General features: G+C 34.7%; 1 protein-coding gene across 6 annotated transcripts in view; it reads right to left on the reverse strand.

Moving 5' to 3' along the window:
• The window catches only part of RFX3 (regulatory factor X3), a 364760-nt gene that overhangs the window by 81512 nt on the left and 269582 nt on the right, over positions 1 to 13666 (reverse strand). For all 6 annotated transcript variants that reach the window (XR_005210807.1, XM_037798627.1, XM_037798629.1 and 3 more), the window contains 2 exons: positions 11337 to 11518; positions 7626 to 7745 (listed from right to left, as the gene is read on the reverse strand). Coding sequence is in view for 5 of the 6 variants with exons in the window: in XM_037798627.1 (XP_037654555.1) it covers positions 7626 to 7745; positions 11337 to 11518 (302 nt within the window). In the remaining variant the exon portion in view is untranslated. The remainder of the gene's footprint in view (positions 1 to 7625; positions 7746 to 11336; positions 11519 to 13666) is intronic.

Genomic DNA, 13666 nt, shown 5'->3' on the forward strand with positions numbered 1-13666 from the left:
AAACCTGTGGCAATTGAGTTTTCTTGGAAGAAACACTTTTAGATGATACATCAGTGGCCTTGAAACCTAATTGTGTATCAGTATCTGGATAACTTTCCAAAAAATTCAAATGCCTAGGCCTAACCTAAATCTATCCAACTAGAATCTTTGAGAATGGAGCATAGGAATTGGTTATTTTAACAAGCTTCTGAGATGTTCTTAAAGTAGTCTGTACAGCACCAGTTAGTTCATAGGAGCCTCTTGACCTGATATAGATTCATTCATCCCAATGTTGTAGAAGTACATTCATAACATGAAAGGAAAGTAATTTTTTATAGAATAAATCATTTTTTCCCAATAAACCAGATTTGGAATGTATGATAAATATTTTTGAATGGATGGATGAAAGAACAAATGCTCAAGGTAACATATTTCATTTTATCGAACCATCAACTGATCTCAACATATATCAATCAATTTAACAAATATTTATTGAGCATTTACTATGTGTAGACACTTGTAGGTGCATAGTTTTGAAAAGACTGTGTATAAATAGAATTTTTCTAAGATGTTTTTTATGTTCCATTGACCTACATGATCATTCAACATTATATTATTTCAACTCTGGTTGAATTTCAACTGGACAGGCTTTTAGCTTTGATAGGTAGCTCTTACATTTCCTGTCCCTCTACCTTGTTCATAAAATAATCACCATAAACACTAAACTCTAAATATTAGGGGATCTTTCTCTTAAACAACAACAAAAACCCCAAACAACCAACAAAATACTGTGTTGAATCCTTCTAAAAACTAAACTCTTTAGTATTTAAGAGTATTCTCCTCCCTTCATGCTTTTTTAATTTTTTATTTTTTTACAAGGTCAACATTTTTAGAAATGGTTTTCTTATGGGAGATTCTTAGTGCTCCTGAGCTGTGTGTGCTCTAAGAAAGACCTGTGCTACAGGGAATGAAGAAACAGCTCTTGATTTCAAAATTAGTAAGAAGCAAATGATAATTTTAACAGCTTGCAACTCCATGGGCAATCAGAGCTGAAGTTGTTAATAATTAAGAAATCACAGAAAAGCTAACGCTTTAATAGCTGAGTGTATGCATGAAACCTGTCACTAACACAGAAACCTTGGAAATTATTAGGAATCTTCCCACTAGGGTTAGTCATAGTTGTTATTTAGGAGTTGGACAGTTGTAACTGTACTGTAAATGTAATAGCTAATTCTGTCAATAATCCCACAAGCAGATACCAAAGTAATCCAATGGAAGGCAACAAATGGTGTACATTTGCTATCACATTCAACTAACAGTATCATATTAAAGGATTTTCAACAGACTAAATTAAGCATTTGGAAAAGCTCCCTTGAAGCAAGGGAAACATGTACATGCAAGATGCAAATCTGAATTACAAAGGGAAATAGTCATTACAATGTCTGTAACTCTAGAAAGTGCACAATTATTTGATGTACACGAACAAATCAAAGCATTGAGTTCACAATTGAGACAAGAGGCTAATATTTTCTATTGAAATCTTGAAGTCCTCTTTGGAATAATTGTCCCAGAAAGCCCTTAGATGACTTGATGTCTGAAACAAACCCAGCAAAATAATCATATACAGATCAGAAGAAAATAGTGAATGGAGAGTTCTATTCTTTCAGAATAGCAGTCGACTTCTTAATGTCACACTGAGTATGTCTACAATACATCCAAATGAATTTTACCATCAACCCTGCCGGTTAATGATAGTTATTCCATCTCTTCGACTCTTGTTGATGGCTATCTATGTGTTTGTCTTACAACTATTTCACTTTTCACCAGCTCTACATCTATAATTTGGCAAGGAGAGGGAGGAAAAAACTACATCCAAATGGGGTAGTTGTGTTAACTGACAGTACTTTTAGTAGAAAATTTGGGAGGTGTAGGGAAAGGAGGGTGAAGCTGTTGGCTAAAATAAAAGCTATGGATCATTCAACAAATATTAATAGAGCACTGACAATGTGCTCAGCGCTCTCCTTGGTGCTGAACACACAATATTGAACATGGCAGGCATGATTCCCTGATTTCATGGAGCTTAATCTAAATTTCATCACTGAATCATCTCAGCAGGGGTCATTTATGGTTTACTATATAGAACCAATATACTCTTGCTACAAATATACATGACACTTCCATGACAATTTTTTTTAATCTATAGTTTTTCCTTTCTGTTAAACAGATTCTAGAGGGTTGGGCCCCTTCTTTACATGGAGAATGATACCCTGGCTCTGACTACTGATGCTAGAACAACAACAAAAACAAAAAAGGGCATCTGAGACTCCATCTCAAAAAAACAAATTAGTGAAACTCTTTTTAATACAATTAGATGGGTATCAGTTTCTTCATCAGTAAACAACAATTTATTTGCCAAATAAGACCATGCATATAAAGTTCTTATTGAAGAATATTTAAAATGTTCAATAAATGCTCCTTAGTAGGATGAGAAGTGGGGACTACTACCGGTATCAAACTTTACATGAATTGGTAAAGTTTCTTAATGACTAAATTGTGATTATTTACAATTCTCCTGTCTCCAATGGAAAATATGATCATTACATATGTATGCCTGCTGCAGTCATATAGTGAACATTAAATACCTTAGTGCCAACACTCCTTATTTGTTTCTGCAAGCCAAATACACAGGAACCTGATCATCTTTCCACTAAATACTCCCACCACCCTCAAGTGGAACAGAGCAATTTACCAGCCCTTGATGCTTAGCTCTGGAATGATCCCAGGGAATGCATCGTATAGGAAAAGAATGGTAAACTATTAATGTCAACCAAAGTTGAAAACCACTGGCCTAGAGGAACAGAGAAATGGCAGCCAACCCTAACCATTTGCCTGGCTTCACTCTCCTCAGAAAGAGTTTTCTAAAGAAAGAGCTTTCTTTAATGCATACAGAATGTTTCTAGTTACAAAAATCTTTTATATACTTCTTTTCTACTTGAACTTCAATACACTGTGAGGTAGTCTATTTTTCATTAATTCCCATTCTGCAGATGAAGAAATCAAGGCTCGGTGAGGTTAAGTCACACATTTTGCAGAAGTGTCAAAACAAAGTGTACTCAAATTCATATTTCCTAATTCTAAATATAGGTTCCTTTCTACTAGTCTATGAGAACTATATTGAGAATAATCTTCTAATGACAAAGGTTCTTAGATTTCCTCCTCATTCCTCAGGAACATCTATCGATGGCCAAAGCAAAGTAGCCTTTCTATACCATCTTTCTTATTGACCTCTATTTCCCAAAGGTTCCTTCTTTGACTGAATCCAATTCCTGTAAAGGGGCCACCCAGAGAGCAGGAAGCGGCATTATATTTCCTCACTTATTTGGAACATACGCATTAAAATATGATTAGTCTTTATTTCATATGTATGCTTTTTATCACACTTATATTTCTATTTAGGTTATCTTACTTTATTGAGGGTAGAATTATTAAAAAAATAAAGACAAGAGGATTGGGTCTCTGTCCTGGTTGTCATGGATAAGTTTATATATATATAGTCATGGATAAGTTTTCTACTCTTCATGGGCCTCAATTTTCTCATCAAGAGGATGGCCTGGACTAGATATCTCTTCCTTCTAGCTTGCACATCCTGTAGTCATCTGGCATCTTTTTTAGATGTGATAAACATACTCTGTATGCAGGTGACTTTTGATATGTATTTGTTGAAGAAATGATAAATGCAGTTTAATATTTTGAGAATGGCTACTGGGATCAAACATAGCCAAGTACATTGTCAAAAACACTTGGCTCTATGCATTACTTTTGCCACTTAGGATTTGGAAGAATAACTAAAATATACATGCCATCTCTCTCCATGTACTTCTTTCAAATATTAAAAACAAACTGCAGTGAACATTTTTACTTAGTTTATAGAGCTGAAAATTACTGATTACCTTCTTGCTCTGCAGTAACTTAATTTATCTATTGTTTAAATTAGGGTAAGTAAATTAGTCCATGAGTGAATTTCCTTGAAAACTGAAGAGTACATCATTTAAGTACAAAACTTATTTTCATATGAAATATTTTCAACAAAAGATATTTTTTAAAAACCCTATTATACATTCTTCTGCTTCTTTAACCAGGTAGGTATTTTATCTTTTCTTGATTACCCATAATGTCAATATGAAAAGCAGTTATTACATTGTGTTAGACCAGATTCTAGTCATGAGAGGGATACCCAAAGTGCCTACTAGAGTGCCTAGGTCTATTTGTCCCTCCACTGAAATGTCTACATGCTGCTATACTGAACAGCCCAAAAGAAGATTTTCAATTAAGATAAACTATGGGCTTAGTGACATGTTTTTCAATCAGAATTTGTTTCCATTTATTTTCAGACTTATAGTTATGTTCCATAAGGTGGTGTTATGGGAATCTGATTTGTAGATAAGTGGTAATTTCTTCCAAGATCATAAAAAAATCTTCAAATGAGTTACCATAAATAGAAAAGCTTTAAAAACCATAAAGCTACACAAAATGATAATCATTATCTTACCCCTACAACTACTATGATATCAAACTCATGAGAAAAATTTACAAATTGAGCTCCAAAACCTTTTACTTGAGAAAACTGGATATGCTTGAATTCTCTCTATACGAACACATGGAACATGTATATTAACACTATGGGAAATGTGTGCAAATATATACACACAGTAAACATTGGGGCATTTAAATATTTTGAATATTCTGAAATATTAAATGCTAATACTAGTAAAAAATATTTTAAACTTTTTACATGTCATTTGTATTTTGAAAAGAGAGTGGCAGTCTCTTCTTGTGTAAATTTTAATATGTTCAGTACAATCATTTGAGTTTTGGAATCGTTTTTAATTTTTTAAGCCCCAAAAAATATGATACAATAAATTCATTTCCCCTTATTTTCAACAAATACTCTTAACTTAACCCTTATGTCCAGACTCATGAAGATGAACTCTTCCTCTCTGGCTCAAGTGTTTTTGCACAATGGGGTAACTGGCTTCAGTGAAGGCCCATCAATGTTGCCAGTCCATAGATTCCTTTAGAGATACAACAGAAGCCTCCCTCTGCCCTTCTGCTAATCCCAGTGAACCGTCAGTACAGCTGAAAACACCAATACTCTGCAGTCTGTATTGTTTTGAAAAAAAAAAAAAGCCAATGAATTGAAGGAAGTTTGTACTTCTATGGTTCTCTAACATTCTTATTTCATAAGAAAGCAAACTCTATAGGAAACCAAAGTCTGTACAATTTATTAATATTACTAAGAATATTTACATTGCTTCTTAAACACATCCATACTGCATGTGTTTCTAAAACTAATCATTCACTGAGATTGCAGAGTTTTTTATGGCTCATTAACCTTTATAGCTCTGGAATATGCTTCAAAAGAATACCACATAGTAAGTCCTAGGTCTTGGTCACCTAACCGAGGCTTTTTATAAAGAATGTCCCTTGAAGCTTCTGTTTCCATGAAAAGCTTGCTGGGATTCCTTTCAGTTGAATCACAGGTAGAAGTGGGCTTCAGCTGCCTTAGGTGCAATTTAGTAGGTTTCTGTTCATAATCAACATGCTTTTTTGTAATCAAACTCTTTTTTTTTTTAATTATTTTTCTAGCTCTTGGTCTCACTATCATTTCCACTGTGTGGTGCTGCTATGCAGAAGTGCAGAGACCACACCAGAAAGTAAAAGCTATGGTGTTGTCACTAATAGATGGAAAAAAAACATTGTAACCCAAGACAATGACAGGTAATTATAAATCACACAAATTTTATCTTTATCTCCAATCTTATAAGGTACTATTCTTTGTTTTATAACTTTTTCAGAGCCTTTTTCTATGTATGTTTCACTGGCTATACACCAAAAATTAAGGATCAGCAATTTAAAAAATAGATAGATAATCTGTGAATTAAAAATCTAAAAGCCTTGAGGTAACTGCATATAAATAGGCAATCTTGAACTGACTCTTCAATCTGGAACAAACTCACTGGAGATTATGACTGTCAAAACTAAAACTGCTTTACAAGTGTCGTCACCATTAATGGCAATTGTCTCTTGCCATTAAGTATGTCTTGTCCAAAATTAAAAAGTCATCTTCTTAGAAAAAAAATCTGAAAACTTTCATTGTTTTGTTTAAAATCCTTATGTAGCTTCAAATGTGCAAATAAACTTATAGCTTCATAAACAACCAAGTTTTTTTAATCTGTGATGCAAATTACCTTTTTAATCTCATCTCCCACTAAACTCCTTAATCAATTCCTTAATTCTCCTCCTGAAATACTATCAGCATCACCAAATCATGGGCCATTTACCAAGGACATCATGAACTTTACCTCCAGGTGCTTTTGCTTACATTATTCCCTCTGCTTGAATGTTCCTCTTCTTTTATGATTCCTTTGAATAGCTCTTTATGACGTTTCCCAATCCTCCCCCCACTAGACAGATTATTGAAAATTTCTTTGTATTAGAATAGCTACTTGATCAAAGCTCTATTTTAGCACTTCTCAGATTTCATTACTTTTAAAAAATTCCCCATGTGCCTCTCCCTCTAATTTCTTAACTCCTAAAAGATAGGGACCCTGTCTTACCTCTGCATGTAGGACCTAACACATAGCAGAGACTCAGTCAGTGTTTGCTGACTAAATGGATAAAGGACTTCTGCATGATATATTCTTTCTCCAGCAGTGACACAGAGCGAATGCTTTTGAGAAAAGTCACAGTCTAGATGCGGAGTCCATCTGGTCAAGGCAACTAATCATCCCAGATCACTGGATTTGGCAAACTAATGCAGATCATCTGGCTATCTATGTGGAGGCCTCCTTTCCCCTACCTCATACTGCATGCTCAATTGAACAGAAAAATTAAATTATAGTCACGGCAGAGCTATACTGGTAAAGGAGGGAATTTTCATTTTCTTTACTCTAAGTTGCAACATAAGTCACATGGGGCTAGAAGGCCCTGGGCTATTTAACAACATTGGGGGCTTGTGCAAATCATTTAACTTCTCTGGGACTCATCTGAAAAACAGGTTTGATTATCATGAGACTGTGGGGCCAGAATAGAATGAGATACTTTCCAGTTCTATGATTCTATTCATCCATCCATCCATCCATCCATCCATCCATCCATTCATTCATGAATGCTTGAGAGCTCTTACAGCTCTAATAGCTATAATTTTATGTCTATGAAGCTGGATTTCAAGAAAATGTAAGAAGTCCCAAACATTCTGCAAGAATTCATATCATGTCAAAAAGAATGACTTGAGGGATGGGCAGAATAGCAGGTCAGAAGCTCATGAATACGGAGGTGAGTTTCTTCAGTTGGTACTTGCTTGGGTGTGCTAATTACTATGCTTTGTATTTAGTTTCCCTGTCTGAACAATTTGGGATGTCACACTTAAAAGAGGCCAAACAAGCTGACTGTTGAGTAATTTTAAAAGATTTGGAAAATAGACAGGATCACTGAAATTCTAAATCATATTTGAGAACCATCCATCATGAAAGCATGCCAACAGTAGCAACACTCTTGTTCATCTAGCTATTTGTTCAGAAAAAAGGAGACTGGAACATCTAAAGAAATACATAGCTTTGACATGTCAATGATACTCTGGAGTCTACCTTTGTTTCTGTTGCATGGGTTGTTGTCTCATAGCCATATACTGCATGTCTTCTTGCAGACGATTAAGAGGGGAATCTGGCTTGACACGAATCCCATAGTAATGGTACTTGGAGTTTCCTCTTTATAAAAGAACAACAAACATTGGAAATACAAGATATCAGTCAAACCAATATTAATCACATGGGATGTCTAACTTCAAGTTTGGAAAAATCAGGTAAAAGCAGTATATTAATGTTATATATTTATGATTACCTGTTCTGGATACCTGTATGTTTTTATGATGGCTACATGTCAAGAATCAAAATAAGATTCCGAATCAATCAGCTCAAAGCCCTAAGAAAAATTTTATAAACTTTCACTTTAATATTAGAAAAACACTCAATTCAGTCCACTCAAGTATACTTTAAATTGAAATTAATTTAGAAGTAGTAATGGTGGGAGAAAAGTTTCTGGCCAATAGAAATTTGTTAACAGGATAAAGGGTTGTACACTCAGTAGGAATTTATTGCGAAGTGGCTATGCAGAGCAAATAAAAGAAACTAAATTAATTCTGTCTTGGATAAGTTCCACATTTTTTTTGTTGTTCTTTTTACTTCTGAGATGGCGACATAAGATAACTTCATTGTTACCAGATGTTGTGGTAAAGCCTATTATTTAATATTTTGAAACCTAAAAAGGACTTACAAATATTAAGTTGTGTGCATGTAATCTATTGATTTTGAAACACATTTTATTAGTTGATATTTTTATGGATTCATAGCAGTTTTGCAGGCTGAATAAGATGTGTCACAAAAGACATGGGGAAATTTCTCTGTGAAAATGGCAAATTTCTACCTAGAATAAAAATTTCATAAATTCCATGCTCATGGAAAGACCATGCTTGCTATTAGAAATGACAAGGTTTTGCTTTGAATGGATTTGAAAATTCTTGTAAAAATAGGATTTTAAATATGTAAATTCTTGAAAAGAGAAAATAGTAGTTTTCACAGGTCTAAAAATACCAAGACATCAGTGCTCTTTCCAATTTTTTTTTTCATTTACAAAAAAATTCAATAGTATGGATTCAATATTTTATATAAAGGTATAGCAGAACTTCACTTCCAAGATTAATGAATATATATTAGATAAACCCTATATTCTTGAAAAGACATTAAAATCTTATTATGTAAATAATAGTGTTAATTTTTAAAATGTAGGGCCTCTGAATAACTATATATTTTCAGGAAAATAAGTCAGATATGAAGACTTAATGCAATAAAGAAAGGCCTTCAATTTGCAGAGATCAGATTCTTTCTCCAAAATCTACTGCAGAATAGAACCAAAAACACAATCAAAATATGCCACAAACCCAATCAGTAGTGTTCTGCTATACAAACTGGCATAGAGTAGGGAGTAGAGGTAGGAGTAGGAAGTAGGAGACACTAACCATGGAAGTAGCCAGGTGACAAAACTACAGAGTAAAATAATATCTCTCTGGGGAGGAAACGGATTGTTGGTTTCTTTCCAGTTTCCCCCAAATCAGCATTTTGGTTGGGATGAGGGTAGGTGGAGGTGTCTTTCTATTCTTTTGGGAAGGGTGGGGGGAGAGCAACATGTCCCATTGTCTTCATTGCTCAAATTTAATTTTGAGATGGTATTTAACAAAATATATCTTTTGATTTGCCTTTGTTTAGAAACATGGTGATTTTATTTCTTTTTTTGTATACTTAGGTGCAAAAATTTTAGAAAATGTCTGGATCTTGTTTGAATGGAATCAACCAGATAATTCTGTTGATGGATAAATAATAGTTCTGCATAAAGTTCACTCAAAAAAATGTATCTGATTTAGTTTGCCTCATAACATACTGATATTTCTTCTGTCCCTGGGTTAGGCATAGAAAGGGAATGCTAAAACAGCTTCCATGGTAGTAACAACCTGCAGTACTTCACCTCTAACATTGTCAGCTTTTCTACATTAAAGTTCTGCTATCTTCGTAACACAGCATTTGTTTAAACTTTCCCTGGAGGATTTCTTTTCTCCTTGTTCTTCTAGGCTTTGCTTTCCATCCCTAATTGCAAAGACTGCATACAATTTTAAAAGGATCAGGAGACATAATTGTTACATAGTGAGAGGGGGAAAAAAAAAACATCAGAAAGTAAAAGCTGCAATACTGCAATATGTACTTACAGAGTATGGATTTTACTCATTCACAACCCAAACAACCCCAATTTTGTCCCTTTCTATTTTAAAGATGTGTTTCAAGGTTTGAATGGAGCCTCAGAAAAGGACCCATTGAAATCCCTTTCAGCAACAAAAGAAGCACAATACAGCTATTAGAATGTTGAACAAAGCCCAGACTTTCAAAATATTGGCCTGGTATGCATAACTACTAAGCCATCAGCTAGGAGATAGTAGGTTAGGTCCTCAAATAATGATTTTCCTGGTTCTGGGAAAAAAAACCACCAGAGAAACAACTTTTTTTTCCCAAGGGACTGCATGCTAGTTCCCTTATTCTGAATAGACTTATTCACATTCTCCAGTTTAAAATATACTATCTTTTGAAGTATAGACAGAAAATGTTATTTATGGGAGAACTGAGCCTTCAGAAATCAGAAAGCTACATGATCAATTAAAATGAAGAATAATTCACATTCTGAATACCACATACCTTGTAAGTCTCATAAAACTGATATTCCTCTTATTAGTATAAATTTGTAATGAAGTCAATCACAAAGGCTCTATTTTATTAAGAGCACTAAAAAGCATTTTCCAGAATATTATGAAGCTGTGATTTACAACTAATTAGAGATATATCACATAATGTTACAAAGTGTAGTACTTTGTATTTTATATTTTTGTATGGATTTCTGTAAGATTTAGGAAATCAAAAGTATCCATATTCTTCTGTCCAGCTACTTAAAATATTTGTTAGGGTAATTTTTAGATATTATGGAATGGGAAAAACAAAGCTCCACAGTTCTACATATTCTTTTCATCATATTTTGATTAGTAAGAAAATTCATATCAACTCCCAAAGTAAGAAAAACTGAGGGAAGCTAAGTCTTCTACACATTATTGATTCCATGCAATGGAATTGTACTATATTTTTACTTGCCTCACATGTACTGTTTCACAATCAAGAACAAAATAAAATGGCCATAAGAAGGTAAATAAGACTATATCATTACTGAAGGCTTCAAATACCTTATTTTGCAAGTTTACCAGATGAGTTTTAATTAGTCTCCTGGAATGAAATGAAAAACTCAGCTTTAATTTTTTACTCTATTCAAATAAAAGTTATTTATCAAGACATTTAAATGTAATTTCGCAAGAGGCAAGAGATGCAAAGTTTTTCATTTACTATATCATTTTATAAATCACCTTTAGTCTGGTTATTTTCAAAAAAAATTGATATATATTAATTTTTAAAGCACCACATGCAAATCTTTCATCTAGAAGCTGTTCTGCTATACTCCATGTGGTTTGAGATTTAGCTCTTCTCCAAGCTTTGCTCAGTTAATGTTTGGACAACACATACTTCTGGTTTGGTAGTATATACTGAATGATGACCTTTCCTTTACTGAAGGATTTTATAAGCTGAGCTAATTCTATATATTTTTTCTTTAAATGATATCTGTAATCACATACTTTTGCTTAACAATATACAGAAGAGCTATAGATTGAAAAAGAGATTAGTTTATGATCTTTTTTTTTTCTATAATGTACTAACCGAGTTCCCAATCTCCTGGTACGTAGCCCCATAAAAATTGACCTTATTAGTTTTCCAAAAGAGGCAGCATTGACTGGGTCCAGCTTGTGTTCCTGACAGTGTCGTAGGTAGTGGTTGTATAGAGTGCTTCTGGGAAGGCTGACTCCTTCTGCTGTTTCGTAGTTGTCCAACAGCCACTGAAGCTAGTGTAAATAAGACAGAGTAAACACAGAGAAACCATATAATTTATCAAAATTTCTACAAGATACTATAAACACAATACACAGCAATATTTAGAAATTCTTCATCAAGCCTTGTAATAGAGTACATTGTTCTAATTTGGAGGCCAATACAATCTGGCTTTGAATATTCTCAGAAACACTGTAAATAGTGGAACAAGAAGACCATCACTTAAGACCTCAAAGTCTATTTCTTCAAATATTCAAGGACATGTAGAGACATACTAATGTTCCCTGTATTGATTGCTATTTCAGGGACAAACATCTCTTCAGGGAATTCACATAATCCCATTAACTCATCAAAAATATAATTTATAATCACTACAGAACAAAACACATCACCAAGCCTGGCAGCATGGCACATGCTATGTCTTTAGTTTTGTTATAACATATGAACAGCAGGCTGCCTTGGATGAGTTTTCATATTAAGGTTCTATTCATTTTTATAGGATTCTAATTTAATTATCTCAAATTACCACAAGATAATACAATAATGGTATTGTCTACTGGGACAGATTCTGTGAGTAGAAAGGGGAAAATTCAGTCATTTCTCCCCCAGAAGGAAAGAAATTCACTAGACACCAGTATCCTTTACTATAACCATTTGAATTACTCTACTTTAAAGCTGTGTTTTTTCATGATCTTGGAAGACACATCACAACGGTAGTTGTTAAGGCAATATTTTCTATCTATAATTCACATTTTAAAATTTTACGTTATTATGCATGTCTCTGTTTTAACATACAATATATGCAATAAACTTTCAGAAAATCTAATCTAGTTATATACTACTGTGTTTGAATATTAGCAAGATTGTTTAACTGTTTATTTATTTATAAAAGGAGAACTGAAATAGACTTGTTACTTTCTTAAGGTCACATAGTGTCTCAGTGCTTGAGTCTGGTCTTCAACTTACATTTCCTGATAACTTGCATACTCACTGTTATTTCCAGAGAAGCAGGTCACTTCCTAATATACATATATCTTAGGAAAATAAAAGCTGTGGTTTATAGCTTGCCCAATATTTCACATTACTTGTCTCAACAAAATTTCTATGCTATAAATATATAAGAGGTGTGAATGAGTGGATAGTTAATGTGCAATTCGATTAAAAATAAATTATGGGGACTCGGGCAAGATGGCAGCATAGAGAGGAGTGGAAGCTAAGTAGTCCCCCTGGAACAACTACAAAAAAACCAGAAACAACTAGTAAATAATCCAGAACAACTGCAGGGAGACAAACGAGACCATTCACTCATCATACACCAACCTGAATTGGGAGGAATGCCTGAGAACACAGCATAAAATCTGTAAGTAAAACCTGCGGAACCAGGTCGGGAGACCCCCTCCCCCATAGCCCGAGCTGTGGAGTCACGTGCTGCCACAGAGAAGCTCTCTCCCAGCAAGCGAATACAGCTCAGCTGAGCTCCAACTGGGGTTTTAAGTAGCGAGTGTGAACTGCTCACTACAGGTACCCATCCCCAAAAAACAGACAGAGGCTTTGGGTGACGACTGACCTGGGAGAGCCGGAGGGTCGCCTTGGACTGGGTCTGAAGGGGACTATCTGTTTCTTTTTTGGCTCAGTGGAGAAAGCCCCAGTCATTTTCAGTTTCCAGGGCTGTGACTCCGGGAAGGGTGGAGACAGCATAAGCAGAGACAATTGAAATGCTAATGACCTCCACCTGAGGGGGTCTGTCTTCTCTAGGAGGAAAGGGGTGGGGCCCTTTACATTCAGAACCAGACCCCAGAGCCTGGGGGAACACGGCCATACCTCCTCACACCAGTCAAGAATTATAGGCTAACAGGCATCACCTGCTGGGCAGAAAAGCACAGTGACCTGAGGCATCAAACGGTGGAGCAATTTTCTAAGACACACCCGCAGGGAAACCAGATACTGAATATTTCTTCCCTCTGGGACCTGAGCCTGTTCTGGTCTGGGAAAACCTGATTTGGATAACCAAGGAAACCATGCCTAGACAACAGAAAATTACAACCTACACTAAGAAAAACAAAGTTATGGCCCAGTCAAAAGAACAAACGTACACTTCAACTGAGATACAGGAATTTAAACAACTAATGCTAAATCAATTCAAAAAGTTTAGAGAAGATATT

Source organism: Choloepus didactylus, chromosome 10 (genome assembly GCF_015220235.1).
Source record: "Choloepus didactylus isolate mChoDid1 chromosome 10, mChoDid1.pri, whole genome shotgun sequence".
Classification (NCBI taxonomy): domain Eukaryota; kingdom Metazoa; phylum Chordata; class Mammalia; order Pilosa; family Megalonychidae; genus Choloepus; species Choloepus didactylus.